Source organism: Notechis scutatus, chromosome 1 (genome assembly GCF_049901735.1).
Source record: "Notechis scutatus isolate UNSWTSFEM ecotype Mainland chromosome 1, rNotScu1.2, whole genome shotgun sequence".
In the NCBI taxonomy this organism is placed as follows: Eukaryota; Metazoa; Chordata; class Lepidosauria; order Squamata; family Elapidae; genus Notechis; species Notechis scutatus.
This window is the reverse complement of record NC_142009.1, coordinates 249,245,162-249,269,688: the sequence shown is the minus strand read 5'-3', so window position 1 is coordinate 249,269,688 and position 24,527 is coordinate 249,245,162. Positions and strand designations below refer to the sequence as shown.

Genomic DNA, 24,527 nt, shown 5'->3' with positions numbered 1-24,527 from the left:
CTCTCTAGTTCTTTCATGACTGTGCTGATAAAATGGGGATCTTAAATCCTACTTAAAAGTATCATGCTTGAAACTGTAGACATTCTATGGCTTAAATAAATGATGTCATTGCTCTTAGAATGATGGAAGACTTTAGCAGAGATGGGTGCAAATTGTAATCAGAATGAAAATAAGCATATGCATAAATATAGAAAGACAATAGTGTAACTTTAGTAAGACCCTCCAGAGTATTCATGGTAGAGAAGAGATTTAATGTAAGGGCTTCCTGCTCTAAAACTATTTCTTATATAAATTTTATTCACATGATGAAAATTCACATTACTCACAAAATTCACATGTAGAATTTTGATTATTTATTACTCAGGGATTCAAATTTTTATATTTCCTCTTTATTATTGGATTTAGAGTGAAACATGTCCAATAAAGTGAAAATTGTACCACCAAGGAGGATTTGGAATATACCCTTACGTTAGTTAATAACATTTATTCATGAGAAACAAGAGCAGAAAATGACATTTGAGTTGGAATTATAATCCCCCTTTCCCCCTATGGACTGGGAATTACTGTGGTCTAATTATTAGCTTATCTCACTTGTGACTTATTGTTTGATATTTCTCTTTCTTATAAATGAGGTGGAGCATAAATAAGATGAGATATTATGTTCCTTAAGAAATATCTGGAGTGTTATGGCATATCAACAAGAAGGAGAAAGGAAGGAGAACATTGGTTTCATGCCTCCATGGTCCATAGAGTTTTCAATCATCCATGTACAATTTAATTTACTCAAAGTGAGAGAGGGGTGGGATAGGAATAGTTTTTTAAAAAAAAACCTTATTTCAATTCTTAACTCCAAATAGACTTACTTAGATTTAAACTATTGATATAATATAATGAAAATGATGTTACTTCTTGCACTAAGTTTACTTTAAATATCTTAATTACTGAATGCTTTTTATAAATGCTATATTTTTCTCTTTTCAAACAGAGCAAGTATTGTACAAAAGCGAATTATTTATTTTCAAGATGAAGGATCTCTCACCAAGAGATTGTGTGAGCCAGGTACGATGAATACTCCTTTTCTGTTTCCATTCTTTTTACTCTCTGATGAATATGATTTGCCCACAACATTTCTCTCTTTTAACTGGGAGCACATAACCTGCTGAATTTAAATAGTTTTCAGTCATACTTACTTCAGTGCAAAACATCTGTCAGATTTGATATGTTTTGACAAATTTATACTACTTCCTAAATTAACTGCATCCTCAAAATTACCTTTTGAACTTGTTTATTTGCAAATGGTATGTTACATTCATTTATGTTACAAATTGTGAGATGTGCATAAAAATAAATCAACAGACTTTGATAATCTGATCCATAGGTTGCTTTATTAGGGAAGATACTGCAGTATCGGACTCCCCAACTCCAAAACCAACCCTGTTTAGGAGGAAGGAGATGCTTCCATTTAGTGAATACAGCTTATATAGGTTTATCAAATCACATGGTTACATAGCACTTCCTTTTTTCCATACATAGAAGTTATACAATGTTTTTCATAAGAAAGTTCCACCCTCTCATGGAAAACTCCCAACATTCTCATTATAGTCAGATTTCCTGTTATTCAAATACCAGAAGATTATAAGAAGACCATTAATATCTCTTAATGTGACTTATAATGTCAAAGTGCCCCAGCACATACCTCTAACTTAGTTTTGCAATCTTGTATAATTTCTAGTAGAAAACACATTGCATAAATGTTCTGAACTTTAAAAGTTCAGACTGAGAACACAAAATGGCTTCAGTTCGGCTCTTTACATTCTCAGGTGTAATAATTTTCTTTCAGAATTTATAGTGATCTTGACTTGGACTTCATCTATGTTTAAATTTGTAAACAAGCAAATTTAGGTGCTTTTCTATGTAGGCCTTTCTAGCTATTCATAATATTCTTTCCTAAATTTGTTCTGAAATTTCCTCAGACTGTAACTCTTGCTCTATGCATTGGGAACTCTGACCAAGATCATAGTCTTGGAAAAGTTTATATATCAACAGAAAGAATTTTATGGGATTTAGAATGTAGCAACAAAAACACTCAAGCCCACATACATGGGTATTAAAGTTTGTTTATTGATTGGATAGAAATATAGAAAAGAACAATATATGTTTAGGCCTGCTGAAACAAAGCTGCATTGTTGCAAACAAAACTGGTGTTCTGAACATTTGACCTTTTTTCACATGCTACAGAAGAGCATGTGGAGAACTGCTAATTTAAATATTTGGGAAAGGGACTAAATTCTCAAATTGTAGCAACAAAGTTTATATGGACATTCCCTCCCCAAGTGAATCAAATGTGTGTGATAATACACACACTGCAGTGAATAAACAAGCTGGTCTTGAAGGAGGGAAGATCCACTACTGAGGCAATGATCAGGTAGATGAAACTGGAACCCAGGCCAAAAAAATTGTTTGCAAAAATTCTCAGACAGCATATACACAAAGATAGAGAGAGAGAGACAGAGACACACCAGAGAGAGAGAGAGAGAGAGAGAGAGAGTGAGAGAGAGAGAGAGAGAGAGAGAGAGCGAGAGAGAGAGAGAGAGAGAGAGAGAGAGAGAGCCTTAATTGTCGTGAAACTAAAAAGGGAGAGGAAGGAAAACACAATTAGTGTTTACGAGTTTCTGTTACTAGAGCTGTTCCAATGAAAGTATTAGTCTAGTCTACCTTATGGTACACACCTCAGACTTTAAACAATAAAAACTGCATGCTTAGAAGAAGCTACTCATGCCAGAGTAATGTCCCTACAGTGGAACCTAGGGTCATGAATGTTTCTGACCATGACCAAATTGGGTGATGACCAAAAATTTTGGAAAATTTTTGCATCTGGTCACGAACACATCCTCGGGTGGCAATCAAACACAGCCACAGTGATTTCCCCTCCCGCGCCCTTTTTTTTTGTTCGTGCATGCGCAGTCAGTCTTGCTTCCGGTCACAACCAAATCAGGTTGCAAAGTCCTGGAACGGATTACGGTCATGACCAGAGGTTCCACTGTACTGAGAGAAGCAAGATAGGAAGTTATATCTACTCATCTTCCTTTCATCTCTCAGGTGGTAGAAATAATGCAAAATAGCCTTTTTTCCAATTGCCACCATAATTACATTCAAATTGCTTCACGCAGACTCATCATGACACTTTCACACAGCTAATCTGAAATATTTTGTCAGAAGAGAAGATGTATTTTTTTGCATTTTTGTTAACAGAAGCACACTGGACAGGTCATTCAACTTTCCAACAGTGCTAGTGATATAGTATCTCCCACATTTTCATTGGCCTGAACAGTTTACTTAGAAGGATTGTAAAATGAGTGTTCTGCAGATAATTTCTTTTGAGATTACATTCAAAATGCATAATTTTTATGCTGAAGCCTTCCAGAGAATGCTTTCTGGATTTTCTTGCACAAGACTAGTGATTCTTTTATGCAGCTTTGCTGAGGAAATTGCCACTCCAATTCATTTTATTTGTTTATTCTTTCAATAATAGTCATTTTTAAAGGGTTACCAAGGCCTTCATCTTTTTCCCTTTGACCCAAGAATCCTGGATTAGCATAATTTGGCCTTGATTTTTATGCTCTTCCTGAAATATCCTTAGGTATGTGTTCTAAGATGCTTAACTGAATTTAATAGAACATGACATATCTGACACTTGCCAGGCTATCTCACTTTCTGAGTCTTTTTAGTAATGCAGATTGCTTTCATTTTGAAACAGCTCTTTATGTCATAAAGGGTGAATGTGCTCAGGAAAGTCAGTGGAGCAAGTTACATAAATTAAATGGAGATGTCTGTTTTGTGGTCTTGAATGCAGAAAAGTCAAAGGAAGCATTAAAAGCCAAAACAATTTGTCAAGAATCTGAACTGCATCCATTTGTTTCTAAAAGAAGGAAAACATTCTGCTTCTCAAAATGTTTTGAAACTCTCTTTTTACAGCATGTTTTTATTTTTATTTCACAGTTAAGTATTAGTGTATGTACAAAACATTTGCTTATACCATGTTCTACCTGTAGACTCTGCTGTGGTAGTGAGCAGAATTTTCTAAAATAACAGTTGGGAATGATATTGCCTTTCTTTGGGGCTTCTATTTCTATATGAAGAATTGTTGTTTAGAAGTATATCTAGGAAAATTTATCTGTACTATCAAAACATGAACACCAATGGAAGAAGAGATTTGAGACACACCATTCCCCAAATCATATCTTTCAATGTTCTTTAATATTTTAAGGTGGGACCACCATAATGTGTGAGAGAAAACAAGAAGAATTGATCTTAGAGATACCCTAGAATTCTACAATACAATGCTTTTCTTGTCAATCTCTTATATATGTGCAGTATATATGGTATTTTATGGAACTATGTTTCAGGCCTTTTCACATGTAGGTAGAGTCATTTCAAAAAGGGGAGAGGGAATCAGAAGTTTGAGAGAGAAGCAACAAATGAAGAATGTAAATAACCTTTGAAAAATGGCAGGTAACCTCTGTCGCTTCTGACTCCCATCAGGCAGAATTTCAGCTGAACTGAAGTCATTATAAATAAAAGGCCATCTCTAGGTCCAACTTAGTTCACGATCACAAATGTACCCTGGCATTCAAGGTTACATGTGCAGTCAGCTGAGATTTACAAATATCTAGAGCTGTATTTTACATAGAAAGAGAAGGATATATTGGCTCTCAAAAATGTATTTGCCAAGTCTAGAATTTCAACATTTTGCAGACCATCAAAGTTTGGTGACTTAATAAAGTTGAATTTGAATCACTAACACTTCTTTTTCCAAGTCATTGTGAAATATTTGTGTTACTAGTTTTTTTGAGCAAAATTGAAATTCTAGAATTAAACTATATGAGGAAAGCATATCATATAAATATGTAGCCTTGCTTTTGGCAATGAAATACACTTTGTTAAAATACACAGTTTTATTTCAATATTGAATCTATGCTGTATGTGTTTATCCACTGCTGAATGTTTAACCTTCCTGTAATGAAAAGTGAAATTATCTCCTAGGGAAGTTCATTCAGTAAAAGAACCAAATCATGACTCATAATTCCTATTTGGGTTATTGGACAGATCCTAAATGTGGTAGCATCAGTAGGCATCGACATGCTTTGGTATGCCTATGTAATATCACTTGTTCGTAATACTTCCTGAAATAATAGAGTATAGAGTTATGTGCTACCTCATTTTGTGTTGACAAGATAAAGTAAATAACAGGTGTAAGTAAGCAAAAGAACATAGTGTCAAGCTTCATATGGAGTTTTTGCTGTTGCAACCATTATTGCTTCTCAGCTTGCCAATGAACTATGGGGGGAGGGAAGGGGGAGATAGAATTAAGCTCCAGACATCAAGATGTCAGCCATGGGAACCAAGGACATTTCAGCAGGTGTTTACCTGAACCAAAAAAAAAAAAAACCCTTTCTTACAACAATACCAGAAGTCTTCATTGGACAATGTAACCTGGTCTAATGGGGAGGGAGGACCTGAAGTTTAACTATATGAGTTTGTACAGGAAATAGTTAGATCTGGTTTTGCCCTCATCTTTGCCAATATGATGTACTCAATAAAGTTTTGCATTAAGAGATTGGATCATCTCAGCCATGCTTGCTTTGGTTGGGTTCATCAGTCAGAACATTGACACATAGATATAGAAACTATTTTAGTATACAAGTCCTAGGTACACAAGCAACGAAGAAACATGAAATATCTGTATCCTGGGAAGTTGCTGTGCACATGCCTATTCCAAACTATCATCCTTGGGGATTTCTGACAGGCAGAAGGGACTTAAGGCAATCTTTGCATTATTTGATGCTAATTCTGTTTCATTTAATGAAATCCCTTCACAGATATGCTTATTATCTTTGAATTGGAACAAAATCCATTGCCTAATGTCTTGTTCGGTACCCAACACAATCCTTTTACAGTTACATATTACACAAAATAATGTTTCATATTATTATTTCTTATTAGACTTTGCCATGGAAGGTGTGACAGATAAGCCAATCATAGACTGCTGCGCCTGTGGAACTGCTAAATATAGACTTACCTTTTATGGAAACTGGTCAGAGAAATCACATCCAAAAGATTATCCACGTGAGTATTCTATTCTTGTCCGTGCTTTAGATGACCCTTCATTTCAAAGGACTTTAATTATTTTGTATTCAGATTTTACACATTTTCCACAGAAAAACAGCCGAGCTTTCATATCCAAATATAAAATGTATGGTTCATGAGGTTTCAATTGCCTTCTATTGCTACCCTACAATGAAAATGCTAAGATAAAATACCATTTCAAAACATTGAACATGTAGGATTACAGCTCTAACTGGATGCTTATTTAACAACATGGCACCCTGTTGCATTCACGCTCTAGGCTATTATTTTCAGTGCTGATCAGTATTTTATATATACATTTAATTTAATATAATCCTGATACTTAGTAGGAAAAAAAGCCAAGCCATTATTTGATTGCAGCTCCCTGTATTAGAGGTCCTAGGGTTTTATCTTTTTTTTCTCCACTTCTGTTATTGGACTTTACTTTTAGATCTTTAAATAATACCTTCATATCAGTGACTTTAAATAATGCCTTCATATCAGAAACCAATCAAGTGACCTGAAGTTTTGAGTCACTTTCAGTTTTGCTTTAATAAAGATTATACAATGGGCAACATATTATTAAAGGCTTTGTATGTATTTTATTCTTTAATATTGCTTTGTTCCCATGCAACAAGCTAAAGTTCATGCAGCCAGAATTTTGTCTATATATCAAATATTGTTGGTATCAGCTTCATAGATTTTTGTCTCAACTTTATTAAGTTGAAGACTGCTTGATTCAGATATAGAGCTGGGCGTGTTAATAAAGGATTTTATACTATCACATTAAAATTTGTGCTTTGAATTTGTGACTGAAATTGAACCCATCAATGCAAAGATTAACTTTTCCTACAGCTATATGGAGATTCTCAGTCATCCAGGTTATGGTTGTCCCAAAGGTGCTTTTTTTCAGGAGGTAACTGGACTTCCTTGTTTTTTTCCTTGAAGACAGGTTTTCCTACTGCTAAGATTCTATAATGCAAGGGTCCTCACCCCCTGGGCCTTGACCCCCTACTGGGCTTTCAGAACCAGACTGTGGAAGTGGCAGGCAGGCGAGCATGTGCATCCTCATTTGTGTGAGCAGCGGGTAAGTGCATTCCATCGGTTTAAGCGGCAGGCACGCATGCCTGCCCCTCATGCAAATGGAGCTGCCCCTGGACCTGCTTGCCTGCTGCCTGTGGGGAACTATCCCCTCTCCCCCACCCCCTGGCTGGTCCACAAAGCTGAAAAGGTTGGGGAAACTCTGCTATAGTGATTGTTAATGTGAGAAGTATTTGACATACTTCTGTTGGTACACTAAAAATAAAGTTATTTTGTTATTTGTATTTCTGAATAATATGGGTTCCAAGTTCTGTTTGTTACTTCTTCAGCTAATGAATAGTTACGAGTAGTCTTTTTAGTTTAAATGAGATTAAGTCTCGTCTCACCTTGTGGTGAGATGGGCAGCAAATAAATGTTGTGTGTGTGTGTGTGCGCTGGGACTGTCACTGGGAGAATGTATTAAAATATATACCCGTATTTGCCGGCGTATAAGACGACCCGGCGTATAAGACGACCCCCCACCACCACCGGAAATGCCCTCCAGAAATCCCCGGGGCTGCAGCGGCAGGGCGGAGTGCCAGGGGCCATGGGAAGAGCAGGAAGGCTGCAGCCTCGGGCGGAGCGAGGCGAGCGGGATGAAGCGGAAGCGACGCAGGGGATCCGGGAAGCCAGAGGCGCCTTCGCTGCGTCCAACAAGCATCCGAAAGCCGGCAGTGGATATACCGGCGTATAAGACGACCCCCCCACTTGGAGGCATGTTTTTCGGGGCAAAAAAGTCGTCTTATACGCCGGCAAATACGGTATTAAAATGACCTATATATCTAGTATGTGTTACTTAATATGACTCAGAAATGTTTGCAACTCAGTTTCAGTGTGCATGGAAAAGTGGTTTGTTGGCCAGCCAAAGTCAAAAAAATGTCCATGGAGATGAGAAGATACCAGGCACACTTATTGTGGGGTTTGCAGAGTACAGGAATGTTTTCATTCAATAGCTAGGGCTAATATTATACAGTTAAAAGAATGGTGAATTTAAATCCGGGGTGCACTAATTGAGAATTCCTGCACTAGAGTAGTATTTTTATAGCCTGTTTTATCTCAGGGGGGATATTGTCTTTTTAAATCTTCCCCAGTTAGGTTGACTCAGGTTTTAAGAGCCTTGGATCCCAGACAAGTGGTTTATTTGATCTTCCTATGAGAATGGGAGAGATGTTTTATTTTGTAAAAAATAATATATAAAAGTGTTGTGTGAGTGCTTTTTATATTCTATTCTATTCTATTCTATTCTATTCTATTCTATTCTATTCTATTCTGTTACTTTACTGTATACTATCGCTATTCAATTGCTGTTATAATGACAATGTTTGTATGACTGTGTTATCACTGTTCGATATACAATACCCTCTTCAATTTTAACTTTTCCCATCTCAAAGGCTTTTGCAAACTCTGTGGAGCAGAGTTCTACTCTGGATCAGCTTTCCTCTAGACACTTGTATTTTGATATACTACACATATTGTTTAAGTACTATGGCAAAATTGGTGCAGTGGTTAAGGCATCAGTCTAGAAGGCTTTGAGTTTTAGTCCTGCCTTAGGCACAAAGTCAGCTGGGTAACTACGGGCCAATCATTCTCTCTCTCCTCCCTAGGAAGAAGGCAATACCAATTCACTTCCAAAATCCTTTCCAGGAAAACAGCAAGGATTAATTAAGACAATTGTCAGTACTCAAAAATCTGGCTCCAAGCACAGCAAAAGTCCTGGTTAGTGTAAATCTTATAGTGTAAACTACAGCAAAAGTCCTGGTTAGTGTAAATCTTTAAAGGCCCAATCCAACTTCCACCCAACAATTCTTTTTTACCTGATTCTGTCCTCACTCATCATTTCAAGTTCTTAAAGAAATGATCACTTTTAAGTCATCTTTCTCTAACAAGAAACACACGTCCACAAGAAAGTACTTGATTGTAGAAATTATCCATTTACTTCAATAATAATCTTTTATGAATAGATCTTTTAAAACCAATGTCTTTTTTGACCAATATATACTATCACTCTTAACAATATGCTACATATTTATGACTGTGCTACTGAGACAAACTCTTTGATTGCACTGTAAATTATATAATTTGCAACTACCTTCATTTTTTTCTAAACAAAACTATATTATTATCGTTAAGATTCCACCATTATGCATTCTCATTTTGTCATTGGCATTCAATTATAGTAACAGTTTTGCCCTTCAGTTATTATACATTTTCTTCTTACCTGCTATTTCTTTGTTCATTTGAATGTTCATTTGAATGTGCTAGCCATAGTCATTGCTAATTATATGCAGTCTAGTAAAACTTCACTTTTGAAAAACTTCTCTGCAGGAAAGTGCTACTGTTCCAAAATTACTGATTTCTTACAGAATTAAATCTAATGGAGTTAATGTTGAGGATATAAATCAAAACAATGTACTGAAATTTTTATTCCCTACTTTTACTAACATAGGAAAAGTTTGGTATTGATATGAAGTGCCTTAATTTTTTTGTCACAGTATTAGTACTATTTCATGCAAATAATTGTGTTAAAATATGTAAACTTAATATATAATATACAAAATAAATTAATATAATATTAAAAATTAAAATGCAATTAATTCTCAATAAAGCAATAAATCTATTTTCAAAATCTAAAATCTGGAGCAGTCAGCTCAACTACTAGATTATAAGATAATATGGGTAATAGGTAATATAGGAATCTTAAATCTTAATTATACACATACATGCATATGGACATTATTTTAAAATGTTCAATTTCCACTAGCTTCCATAGTCCTTCCATTAAAGCAAGGCCTAAAGCTATTTTAGCTCCTTTATAAATTGCATTAATTTAGACTTTAATTGAAGGGTCAAAGGCAGTTGACTTTACAAAACAAGAACCAGAGACATAAACACCCAAAGACAAAATGTTGTTCTAATAAATGGAACAAACTGGATCAGATTACTTGCTGAAGCGTATAATGAGAATGAAGGATAATGAGGATAATGAAGAATACAGTATCTATAGGGGGAGCTTGAAAAATGATAATGTGACAAGATTGGAAGTCCGTAGAGAAGTATTGTCAAAGGAGAAATTTGACAGAAGGAGAAAACATCACAAAGTGTCCTAACAGACATCTTTTGGATTGAATAAAGGCAGAAAGTTGTGTATAACTGATGAATTGCTACCTTAGTCCAGAAATGAAAATAATCAGCTTTCTAGTCTCATGGCTATAGGATGATCAGAAAAATAATAACAGTGGCAGGAGCAAAATGTCTTACTATATTTAAGATGTGCAATGACATCCGAGCCAAAACACCTGCAAGGCAATCTAACAAAATGTGTTATACTGCTATTTATAATGACTGGTGGTTTAAAAAAATCGATTGATTGAGACTGTTACACTGCATCATCTAAAAGAGAGATGAAGGCCTATACCTGTGTGGAATTTATATAAATGTAATACTGAATCCAACAATGTGAAATTAAGGATTGCAGAAGAAATTATAGTGATGATATAGTAAACAGTAAAGAAATATAAGGAACCATAAGAATAACTGAACAGAAGAAAAAACCATTCTAATCAAGTGAAAACATACAACCAATAATAATACCTAGTTACTGAGCTTAGATAATGAAATGTCTGCAAGAAAGCAATCAAGCTCAGAGAGCATCAAGGACCCCTGATTTCAATCCTGAGCTACAAATATTCTCCTTTATTGCTAAACTATTGATTGATAATAGATTGTTTAATATACAACTGTTCTGACTGATTAAAGTTAGTTTTAGTTTTATTTCCTCCAGTGGGACTCTTCCAATACTTTTTCTGTACCTGGATTTGCATTGCACATACTGATTAAATCAGACAAAAAAGATGCTACTAGGGGGTAGCACCTGGCTACAACAGGAGCCAGAAAGTTAAGATTTGATGGTAATGCTAAAGAAAATGTTCAGGGCTTCTGCCAACTTCAGTATCTTTCCAGTTTTAATATCTGACAGCAAGAGGACACAAGCTGGGAAAAGGATGTTGAAGAAATTTGATTTTCTGGCTGGGAGATGATATTACAAAGCACCAGACGGTATGCTGATACATCCCGCAAAGAAAACTGGATAATAAAGTAGTCCAGATGACATTGTTGGAAAAAATTACAAAATCATAAAGGCAGACAAGATCCAGGACACTGGCCTTTTCTCAATTTGGGTATTTTAAGTTAAAAGGTGCCAAAAGACAGGAAATTAACATGGCTTGTAGTCCCATGTCTGGGATTTTAAAGTTTCTCCAATCAGAGTTTGGGTACAACCTGAATGAGAAACCCTTGTGATTATGATAATCAAAATAATTATTTACCTCAGGTAGAGATAAGTCAACCTAACTGGACATCTAAACAAAATTTTAATTGATTGATCAATAATATAAATAAAATACAGGTGGAAAAGTCAATTTTATCAAAAGAACCTAACTAGTACTACGTAATAATAAGCAGTAGACAAAGCAATTGCCATGGTATCTTCACAATTTAGCCAAGTTTCAATCATTGTTTATAACACAATAGAATAGTCAATTAAACATTAGACAGCTTTCCTGCTTAGTGAGTGTGGATGCCCTAGAACACAGCTATAAGGAAAGTAATGCATTGCATTTCAAATTCCCAGAGGTTGTGGGAGGAGCTGCTGGCTGCTTGTGAAGGAAGCAGAGGGTGAGTAGAAAGGAGAAATACAGCGGCTCACGCACCTAACAGCGCATGAATCATATAACTATAAACCAAAAATACCAATAAGACATTTAGGGTGCACTTGAGATTGTGATTTTATTTTATTTCAAAATGACTGGCTTAGTTCAGTGTAATACTTGTTTTACTGCTGTCTTTCGCAGTACTCTTTTCAAACTTGGATACTGTCCTGTTTGTAAAAAAAATTACCAGTCTACATTACTTATCTAGAATATCTAATCTGTGCTCTCCAAGCAGAAATTAGGTGCCCAATCCAGCCATCTATTGAGCTGCCGTGCTACCAGCCCCCACTACCACAAAGATCCTACAGGAAAACGGCAGTATGGACAACCGTGGGATCTGGCAGGGTGAGAGCTGTGGACCATAAACACAAAGCTTTTGCTGTGTCCCAGCAAAACAGATACAGTGCCCTTGCTGACCTTAATAGGGACACTAAAGTGACAGGTCAAGGTAGTTGTGATAATGATAACTCAAGTAAGCTGGGGGTCATGGTCCTAGAAGAAGAACTTACTTTGGAAAGGAGAAAGTGTGAATCAGGTATTACGCACCAGTCACACAAGAAGAGCAAAACATCCAAAAAGAGAAGCCACCTTCTGGTTGGGGACTCAATTGTAAGGGATGTAAATTTAGGAAAGGATACTGAGGTTTTGAAAGAGGTCAGGTGTCTCCCAGGTGCTATTGCCAGCAGAGACAAGAAGCGTATTCTTAAGATAGTCAAGAATGCCAGCAAGGACTGTGATGTTGATGCTATTATACATCTTGGTACAAATGATCTATCCCAGAAGGATGTACTTCCTGTTCAGAAAGACTTCCAGAGCTTGGGGTATGAACTTAGTAATATGGGCTGTAGGCTTTTCAGAGGTTCTACCAGTATACAAGGAACAAAAAGGGAAAGGGCAGTGTGTAGCAGAGTTTAATGTGTGGCTAAAGGAGTGGTGTAAAAGAGAAGGCTTTGGTTTTATTAGTCATGATGTCTGCAGCTGGTCCAATGAAAAACTGCACAAAAGAGATGGTTTGCATCCATCAAAGAAAGGGACTGAGTTACTTGGCATTAAATTCACAGATTTCCTGGATAAACAGTTAAACTGAACAGCAGGGACAGAGAATTGATGGATTCAGAACATTTCTGTCCCCAGCACCCTAAAACTAATAAGGATACCAGTGCATGCAAAATAGATGTTTGTGCAGGTAAGATTATCAACCTTGATGCCAACCAAAACCAAGCATTTAATAGTGAGTGCCATACCATGTGCACTAATCAAACAGGTGGCAAGAAAGTAGGGACAAGGCAGGCACAGCACAGGTTATGTATATAGCCGACCCTGAGCGAGCGGTCCGGGAATCCCATCTTGAGCGGACTTCCTTTTGTTGGGTAAGGCGATCGAGCGATCGAGCCGACCCTGAGCGAGCGGTCCGGGAATCCCATCTTGAGCGGGCTTCCTTTGTTGGGTAAGGCGATCGAGCGATCGGCTGTGATCTAGCGGGCGGCCTGGCGAGCGCGCGCTTGAGAGCCTCTGCAGCCCCGAGACGCTCCGAAAAACTTTCTTCGCCGAGGCTTTCTTGGAGAAGTCCCATTTTCCGGTTGCTAAAGGCAGAGGACAGAGCTTCCATTTGCGGGGCCACCTGAAAAGCCGATCTGACCCGTGGGGAGGAAAAGCGCGAGGGTTCCCAGCGAGGGATTTTGCATTTCTTGGACTTCCGAGTTCTTTGCTGCTTCTCCCCGGGAAGGAGGCGATTTCTTCGGCGCTGAGCCCATCTCGCGCGCGCGGAGGAAACAGCCCCAGAGGGGAAAGTGAAAGTGCCGGGAACGATCGGGAAGGGCCGGCAGAATCATCTCCCCAAGAGAAAGTGAGGACTGCAGGCTCTATCTCTGCTTGGCGCCTCGGGACTCAGACTCGAATAGAACTAGTTTAGAGTAAATGTTTGGCGGATTGCTGGCCTTTCAAAAGATACAAAGATTCGTTCGTGGCACAAAGCGAGCGTTCTCACGACCCGCGAAAGAGCGCTAACAAACAGCCCGGAGGCGCAAAGGCAAGCGGGCGAGAGCCATCTCATTCATCAAGGGAAAACAAAAACAAATAGTTTCCTGTGAGCTGTTCAATCTTTCCTTCACTCAGATAAAAACCCTTGGATCATTGTGTTACAACTTCCTGTTTACAGAGTAATAGCGATCTGCTTTTCAAACAGCGATAAATTCCTCTCTGCCAGTTAAACAATTAACCCGTTCCTTGCAGACTCTTAATACTACCTCATTACCTCAAATCTTACAACTTTTCTACCTCATCAGCTATATCAACGATTAGATAATCAATTTCTATAAAATATTTTATTAATGGTTTAACTGATTTATTGTTTTTAATTGATTAGTGTGATTAGAGTGTTTAGTGCAAATAGTGTGATTACTGACTAGTTTAAAAGATCAAAATTCATGTAATTTAATTGAATAGCAAAATCATTGATCTAGTGAATTTAAATGAACAGTGTGGTTAATGATTAGTGTAATTAATTGATTAATGATTAGAGTAATTAACTATTCAGGCTGATTGTTGCTCAGGAATATTATCTGACTTGAGAGATTACTGCAATTGATTGTTTGATATAATATTGGCTATATAGATTACCCAAAATCGTTCCTCTAATTAATTCAATCAACGTACTATTTTAACAATCCTACCATGCCAAAAAGAAAATCCTACGTCAAACCACAACCTAAAGAGAAGATGATCCCCACCAATGAACCACAAGACTCCTGCACATGCCTTAAATGCTACAAAAATCTAAAGGATAATGAAAACTCCATCAAATGTTCTCTGTGTAAAAATACACTCATCATGACTGCTTGGGATTACCTGAGCAGATGATTCAATACCTAAAATCATCCAATGAGTTTCCACATATCTGCAAATCATGCAGACCCAAACTGGATCTGCCTGAAAGAGTTGATACCATTGAAACCATTGAAACATCCCCTACCATCGAAACTATTACAACATCCCTCAACATCATAGTAGCATCCCTGGACGCCGTAAAAGAAAGAATATCCAACCTTGAAAAAAAGGACACAACGCAAAAACCTGAACATCCAATAGCTACTAACCACATCTCTACCAATCAACCACAATCCAATCCACAACCCAATCCACAAATAAACACAACCCAGACAAATATTGATATCCCAATTCTCATCAGAGAAGCCGTTGAGCGTGAACGGAAACGCCCAAACGCCATCTTATTTGGTCTAGAAGACATCAATGTCAATGATGACATCACAACTGTCCGAAACATCATCAGAAATTATCAAGCATCAACCATCTCCGCTGATGAAATACTTGACATTTCCCGCATTGACCGAGAGCTCAAAAATAGAGATGGCTCTGTGGCCCCACGCTTGTGCAGGGTCATTTGCAAAAATGAATCAAGCAAACGTAAATTCATTTATACTATAAACTCACTCGCCAAAACCAACACCATCCATTAGAACCTCCGTTGCCGCCCTGACCTAACCATACAGCAACGTGCCCGCTCCCGTGCACTCCGCATCGAACTCAAAAACCGTCTAGATAATGGAGAGAAGGACCTGTACATTGACTACCATGCTGACTGTATCAAAAGTAAACCACTCAACCCAATACTCAGCTTTTACCCTCAACCACAACCCTACCTCAACCCATCCACCATCACCCAAGACTAGGCACGCACGCCCCAACTACCTCAATTCCAACTTCTGCCGGCCTTAAATGCAAACTACTCAATGCAAGAAGCCTCGTGAATAAAATACCTGAATTTCTCTTCCTCCTAAATATGGCTAACTTCGACATTATATTTGTCTGTGAAACATGGCTCAATGCATCTCTCCCCGACTCCATTACCACAGTAAGAGACTATCATGTTTACAGATCAGATCGTGAAAATCGTCGAGGAGGTGGAGTTGCTATATTCTATAAAAATCCTTACATCTAAAAATATCCAAGTTACCCAGGAGTTTGCCCTTCCTGAAACCATCATCTGTGAACTATCCTCAAATATCACAATTCGATTCTTACTATGTTACAGAGCACCTGATTATGACATCGAACATGTAAACAAGCTAAATACATTACTAACATGGGCTGCATCCTGCCCATACCCTTTTATCCTTCTTGGTGATTTCAATCTACCTCATATTAACTGGACCCTAAATGATTGTACAACTGAAATCATACACACAACCTTCTACAATGCTATTACAAATCTGGGACTGGAACAACTAGTAACCAACAACACTAGACTAAACAACTGCCTCGATCTCATCTTCTGCAACAGTTTGAACCTAATCTACGGAATACAATCTAAAGAACCCTTTTCCAGTAGTGACCACAATATGATCGACTTTTGTCTCAACATACATCCACACAAAAATCACCACAATGATGTAATCCCTATTGTAACTTCAAAAAGGCAACTATGATCTTATAGACAACGATCTCTCATCCCTTGATTGGCAATCTCTATTCACTGGATGCAATACTGTTGAAGACCATTATAACATATTTTTACTTGAAGTCAAAAGAGTCATCAAACTATATGTACCAACAACAACTCCCAAAACAAAACAAAAAAGCAGATTACCCATATCAATAAGGAAACTTCAATCCAAAAAGAGATCACTCTGGCGGAAAAACAAATCTGGTCACGTTGCCAATTTCAAAAACCGATACAAAAATCTATGCCACCAGATAAAGACCGAATGCACCAATTATCACATTAAACAAGAGGAAAACCTTCTAAGCACCAATTCCACCCGCGCTTTTACAATTTTGTAAACAACAAACTAAAAGACTCAAGGTCCATCCCTCCTTGATAGGACCTGATGGTAAAGACTGCAACGACGACACCATTAAAGCCAACATCTTTAACACATTCTTCGGCTCAGTATTTGTAAACAGCAATGGATCATGCCCAGTATTTCCTAGCCGTACCACAGATAACAACAATGATCTAATACATATCGATTTCACAGAAGACAATGTTGAAAAAGCAATACGCAACCTAAAACCATCTCTATCTATTGGACCGGATGGAATATGTGCCTACTTCTTAAGAAAGCTATCCTCTGCCATAGCCAAACCTCTAAGCATAATCTTTGAAAAATCTTTCAGAACCAGCTCCTTGCCCAACCTATGGTCACAAGCCACAGTCATCCCCATCTTCAAAAGGGAGACCCAAGCCTAGTTGAAAACTACAGGCCAATCTCCTTATGCTGCGTCACCTGTAAAGTCATGGAATCAATTATTAACCAATCCATCATCCTTCACTTAGAGACAAATAACCTACTCTCCAATAAACAATTTGGTTTCAGGAAAAAACTATCCTGTAATCTGCAACTCTTACACTGCAAAAACATATGGACGACACAACTCGACCAGGGCAAAACAATAGACGCAATCTACATAGACTTCTGTAAAGCCTTTGATTCAGTGGTACACGACAAACTACTCCTAAAAATAAAATCCTATGGTATCTCTGGACAACTGAATAACTGGATAGAAGCATTCCTGTCAAACAGACAACAAATGGTCAAAATCGGGAACGTCCTATCAAATCCAGTACCTGTCAATAGTGGTGTTCCCCAAGGCAGTGTTCTAGGACCAACTCTCTTCATACTCTACATAAACGACCTCTGTGATCATATTAAGAGCAATTGCGTTCTCTTCGCTGATGATGTAAAGCTGTTCAATACCACAGACAATACTGCTACCCTACAAAAAGATCTTGACTATGTATCCGAATGGTCAAACAAATGGCAACTTCAAATCTCAACAAATAAATGCTCTGTCTTACATATTGGCAAAAAAATCAGAAAATAAAATACAAGCTGAATAGTCAAGATCTTGTTGATGACCCAAGCTCTGTAAAGGACCTTGGAATACTCACCTCTAATGATCTAAGTGCTAGAGCACACTGCAACTACATAGCCAAAAGGCATTAAGAGTTGTTAACCTAATCCTACGTAGCTTTTTCTCTGGTAATATCACACTACTAACCAGAGCATACAAAACATTTGCTAGACCAATACTCGAATACAGTTCATCAGTCTGGAATCCACACTACGTATCTGATATTAGCACAATTGAGAAAGTCCAGAAATATTTCACAAGAAGAGTTCTCCACTCCTCTACTCGCTGTAGAATACCTTATGCCACCAGACTTGAAATTCTAGAACTAGAAAACCTTGAATTACGCCCGTCTTCGGTCTGACTTAAGCATGGTATACAAAATCATACATTGCAATGTCCTACCTGTCAATGAATACTTCAGCTTCAACCATAACAACACAAGAGCACACAATAGATACAAACTCAAAGTAAACCGCACCAAACTTGATTGCAGGAAATACGACTTCAGCAATAGAGTGGTCAATGTCTGGAATACTCTACCCGACTCTGTAGTTTCTTCCCAAACCCCAAAAACTTTAACCTTAGACTGTCTACTATTGACCTCACCCCTTTCCTAAGAGGTCTGTAGGGGGCGTGCATAAGCGCACCAACGTGCCTACCGTCCCTGTCCTATTGTTTCTCCTATTCTTTTATTTTTCTTATATGTAACCATTTCATGTATTCACAACTATGTATACATTTATACTTATTATCTTGTAAACAATTGGCAAATCAAATAAATAAATAAATAAATAAATAAATATGTAGATAGTAAACACAGTGTCAGACATAAAGATCTCAAGTGCCTATATACAAATGCACAAAGTCTGGGGAACAAACAGGGTGAACTCAAACTACGAATACATGAAGGTAAATATGATATAGTTGGAATAACAGAAACTTGGTGGGATGAAACCCATGACTGGAACATACTGGTAGAGGATACAAACTATTCAAAAAAAAACAAACCCCATAAAAGAGGAGGTGGAGTTGCACTGTATGTAAAGGACTACTATATTGCTACAGAAATGCATGAAACCAAAGATGAAAACCTCCTAGAATGCATATGAGTCAATATAAAAGAAAAAAAGAATGACATGGCCATAGGTGTATATTATAGGCCACCCAATCAAGCAGAAAATATAGGTGTCCTTTTTGCCAGCTAACTAACAAACATATGCAGGATACACACAACAATAGTAATGGGAGACTTCAATTATATATCAATTGGAAAACTAATTCTGCACCAAGTGATAAATCAAATAAGTTCCTAACCAACCTGACAACTTTGTTGTCCAAAAGATAGAGGGTGAAACTAGAGGGACAGCCATACTGGACTTAATTCTTACAAACAGAGAAGTGAGAGAGGGAGTTGAAACTGCAGGAACCTTGGGTGAGAGTGACCATGTCATACTAGAATTCAACATAACATAAACACAAGCAACAGAACATAATGACACCAGAGTCTTGGATTTTAAAAGAGCTGATTTCAATAAACTCACAGAGAACTAGGGAAAGATTCCATGGATGAAAATCCTAAAGGGGAAAACAACTCAAGAATCTTGGGAAACTCTAAAAAGTATGATCATAGAAGCCCAGACCAGCACAATACCACTGAGAAAGAAAAACAAGAAATCCAAGAAGAAACCAGCATGGCTGCACAAAGATCTCTCTGGCAAATTGAAAGAAAAAAAGGACAAGTACAAAAAATGGAAAGAAGGACATACAACTAAGGCAGAATATCAGCAGATAGCCAGAATCTGCAAAGACGAAGTCAGGATAGCAAAGGCTCAGAACGAACAAAGACTTGCAACAAAAGTCAAAGATAATAAAAAAGTTTCTTCCAACATATAAATAACAAGAAAAAAATCAAGGAAACAGTCGGTCCACTAAAGAGAGAAGATGGCAAGGAAGTAACAGGCAACAGAGAGAAAGCAGAACTGCTTAACTCATTCTTTGCATCTGTCTTCACGCAAAAAGAAACTATAGCTCAACCCACCAAAAACATAACTGTAAAAGACAGACCAGAAATAAAAGTTAAAATAAGCAAAAAAAAAAAAAAAAAGTAAGAGAACACCTATCTGATCTTGATGAAAAGAAATCACCAGGGCCTGATGGATTACATCCCAGAGTTTTAAAGGAGCTGGCAGAGGTCATCTCAGAACCACTGCACCATATCTTTCAAAAATCCTGGTACACCAGGGAACTACCAGAGGACTGGAAAAGAGCTGATGTGGTTCCCATCTTCAAAAAAGGAAAAAAAAACAGACCCAGGAAACTATAGACCAATCAGCCTAACATCAATACCCGGGAAGATACTGGAAAAGATAATTAAAAAACAGATCTGCCAACATCTAGAAACAAGTAAAGTAATAACTAGCAGTCAGCATGGGTTTGTTAAGAACAGATCATGCCAAACCAATCTTATTCATTCTTCAACACAGTGACTAAATTAGTAGACCAGCAAAATACTGTGGACATAATATATTTAGATTTCAGCAAGGCATTCAACAAAGTAGACCACAACCTACTTCTTAGTAAGCTAGAAAAAATGGAATAGATAGCACCACCACTAGATGGACTCGCAACTGGCTGGCAAACTGTACTCAACGAGTAGTCCTTAATGGGTCTAAGTCTACATGGAGGGAAGTAAGCAGTGGGGTGCCACAAGGTTCCGTCTTAGGCCCAGTACTCTTCAATATCTTCATTAATGACTTAGATGAGGGAATAGAAGGGGAACTTACCAAATTTGCAGATGATACTAAGCTGGCAGGAATAGCTAACACCCAAGAAGATAGGCTCAAGATCCAGATGGATCTTGACAGATTAGAACACTGGGACATATCTAACAAAATGAAATTCAATGTAGAGAAAAGTAAAGTCCTACACTTAGGCAAGAAAAACCAAAAGTACACATATAGACTGGGTGAAACCAGGCTCAATAGCAGTAACTGTGAGAGGGATCTTGGAGTCTTAGTGGACAACCAGCTAAATATGAGCCAGCAGTGTGCAGCAGCAGCCAAAAAAGCTAATGCAATCCTAAATTGTATTAACAGAGGGATACAATCAAGATCAAGGGAAGTACTAATACCACTCTATAAAGCCTTAGTAAGACCACACCTAGAATACTGCATCCAGTTTTGTTCACCACATTATAAAAAAGATGTTGAGACTCTAGGGAAAGTACAGAGAAGAGCAACCAGGATGATTAGGGGACTGGAGACTAAGGCATATGAAATGGTTACAGGAACTGGGCTTGGCTAGTCTAGTGAAGAGAAGGACCAGGGGAGACATGATAGCAGTCTTCCAATATTTAAAGGGCTGCCACAGGGAGGAAGGAGTCAACCTATTTTCTAAAGCACCTTTTGGGCCAGACAAGGAATAATGGATGGAAACTGAACAAGAGGAGATTTAATCTGGAAATAAGGAGAAACTTTCTGAAAGTGAGAACAATCAACCAATGGAACAGCTTGCCCTCAGAAGTTGTGGGAGCACCATCACTTGAGACTTTCAAGAAGAGATTGGACTGCCATTTGTCAGAAATGGTGTAGGGTCTCCCGCTTGGGCAGGGGGTTGGACTAAATGACCTACAAAGTCCCCTCCAACTCTGATTATCTGTTATCTGTTATTTACAATGTTTCTATTGCAGGGGAATCTGACTTTCATGCTAAATAGACTATTATTAGCATGGAATTCTTTCTGTCAAGCTTAGTCAAGATGTTGTCTCCAAAATATGGAGGTATAACAACAATCAACTGTTCAGATGGGTCCATCTCAGTGAATACAGAAGCTTCTTAAATCTCTCCAACAGTTCTGAACAACCTCCCCATTCACCCACCCAGTCCATTTTTTCCATCTCCCTATTTCTCCCTCTGCCTGGTTTGCTTCTACTACTAATAATAGTACTGGCAGTGATCATAGAAAAACCAATTTCTTAAATCTGTGAGTTTCCACCCCCCAACAAGTCTCAGTTGCCTCCATATTCAGTAATACTGATAGACCATAAAATTTACTGATACATAATGAACTATAGACTGGAAATATACATCCTGCCTTTAACAATCACACTCTCTCATTCTCTGTCACTTCCTCAAACTATAGCTTACCTCTCATCACCACCAAAACACAAGAGGGACTATAAATGGAAGAAAATAAGTTGGTCTTCAAGTTTCTTACTCCATCATGCTATAGAAGCCCTATATTACTGCAAATCAATATCCAGAAGAGAGCATCTGAGTTCTATAATAATATACACAAAAACAGGTTTTGGCCTTGAATAAGTTGAAAATATTTCCAGTATAGAGAGCCAGTTGGTTATTTGTTAAGGCGCCAGACTAGAAAGTGGGAGACTGTGAGTTCTAGCTTTGCCATAGACACAGAGAAAGCTGGGTACATTTGGGTAACTTTGAGCTACTCTCTTCCTCTCAACTCTAGGAAGGAGGTAAACAACTTCCAAAATCTTGTCAAAAAAATTGAAGGGGTTGTCCAGACAGTTGCCAGGAGTCAATACCGACTTGAAGACACAAAATAAATATAAAATATTTCAAATATAGACCCTAAGTTCCCATCTGTTTATGAAATTCAAGTGATGCTGGAAGTGTGTGTGTGTGTGTGTGTGTGTGTGTGTGTGTGTGTGTGTGTAGAGTAATGTTTTGTTGAAATTCTTGCCATAATGCCTTTCACTGTCTTGTTCCAAGCTGTAGCCTTGTAAGAAGATCTTTTAATAACTAATAACATAGTTCAAAGAACTATGTCTGGAGTTGTTGCTACTACTGTTTGATCAGTAGTACTGCTACTACTGCTGCTAAACTTTAGAGAGGCTTCCTTTTCCACAGATGCTGATTTGGCCTTTGAACTGATATCACATATAATATGTTTGAAAAATCCAGTAACATGGTGATTGGACATGGGAATTTTTATGACATGCTGGAAAAGCAAGATATTGGTTTAATTGGCTTAATAAACTCTTGATGGCTGGTTATTCATTATGATTAAGTGAATTATTTATTTTTATGTGCTTTTGGTTTTATTAGCTAGCTCTTTGCAAAAAGGGAAGTTGAAATGATATATGGATTACTGTTTCTTTAAGAACCTGGAACATTGATAGAGGGCAGAATAAATTTAAACATAGTTTATTTACCTCACACATAGAACAACAGTTGTTGGCAGAGAGTAGATCTTAAAAACTGCATTGTTATAAATAGTAACTGTGAATAAAACTGTATTGAATTGAAATTATGCTGTTGATTGTTATGAAGAAATAGTTATTATATAATATTATCAGGTTTTAATTTAAACAATCATAACAGAACAAACAGTAACACTGAGTTATAATATCTCATTCTAGCATAACAGCCATTTCTGAGACTGTATACAAGTGTCTCAAAATTCTAAATATGCCCAATAGCCAAAATGCTTAGGCCCCTGTATTAAAAATAATAAATCATAGAGCCTTATCTCTTGTGTTACTTTGTTTTTGAAAGGAAGCAAATGGACACAATTATGTCACTCCTAGCTAAACCATAATATGACTGTGATATCCCCACAGGCCAATTGCTGGATTAAATGGGACTGACTTTGAAGCACATGTATTGATCAAATGTTTGAAAAATAGTAGGAATATTAGCTTTGTGAGATATATAAAAAGCAAGGGATAAACATTTGATTCTTTTATAGAAATATGGGAGAATTATTTTCTGGAATCTTTCCCACTTGAAAATGAAATGATGTACAGCTACATCACAAGATGAAAGAAATATCCTTTCAAAAGCCCTTTGTCCTCTTGAGAATTACAGAAGTGATAAATAATCATGTAGAGGTTTAATAATTTTTATGCTGTTGTCAGGCTGTAAGAAATGATTAAATATTAAGAAATGATTAAATATTGTTACACTTAACAATAGTGATATAAAACATGCCAGAAAATGCAACTATCCTTTTTTTTGCCTGCATTCCTATACAGGTTCACTTCATAAATCTGAACATTCTTGAATCCTGGTGCTGCCATAATAAGAATTATTATCTTTGCTTTACAGTCATCCAGACATGGGAGTTTTGCCAAAAATATTGACACTAATGGAGAAAGCACTAACTCCCACAGAACAACAAACTGAAAATTGTAGCTATAAATTCCTAGGAGGCCAGAAAGTTTTTCTTTCAATCAAGATACCTTAGTTTTAAAAATGAAATGGACTTGTCAAAATGGCTCTTTGTTGTGTAGAAGATATGAAAACATTGAGTGAAGCAAAACCATATTCACTTTGAACTGTGGAGAATTGTGGAAAGTTCATCATCAGAGTTATTCTGAAACATCCTAATAAGTTATCACTTGGATGGCTTCTATAAATCTATTTCATATTGTTATTTATTGAATGGTATTTCATTTGCCGTGTTAATTTCATGAGACATTTCAAATGCAGCATTTTGTAGAACTATTGGTAAAAATAGGCCTGGTATTTTGTAAGGAGCCATTTTTCTTCTTATTGAGAATATAATTTGACCAAAATGCTGACTTTGTTAGATTTCTATGAAAATCAAAAAGATAATTTAAAGAAAAGTTTCCTTATTTTTCCCTCTTGGTAGTATTAATGTAACTAGCTTATAAATAAGATATAAGCACTGATGCTGCTGATGTCTTTCTCTAAATTACTTACAAATTTTTGATTTCCTAGCTCCTTGTAGAAAATGTATTTCAGATAA

The 24,527-nt window shown here is 37.2% G+C and overlaps 1 protein-coding gene across 2 annotated transcripts in view; it reads left to right on the top strand.

Annotated features, from left to right (window-relative positions):
- The window catches only part of SPON1 (spondin 1), a 341,950-nt gene that overhangs the window by 107,752 nt on the left and 209,671 nt on the right, over positions 1 to 24,527 (top strand). For both annotated transcript variants that reach the window (XM_026664804.2, XM_026664802.2), the window contains 2 exons: positions 986 to 1,059; positions 6,004 to 6,126. In XM_026664804.2, the coding sequence (XP_026520589.1) occupies positions 986 to 1,059; positions 6,004 to 6,126 (197 nt within the window). The remainder of the gene's footprint in view (positions 1 to 985; positions 1,060 to 6,003; positions 6,127 to 24,527) is intronic.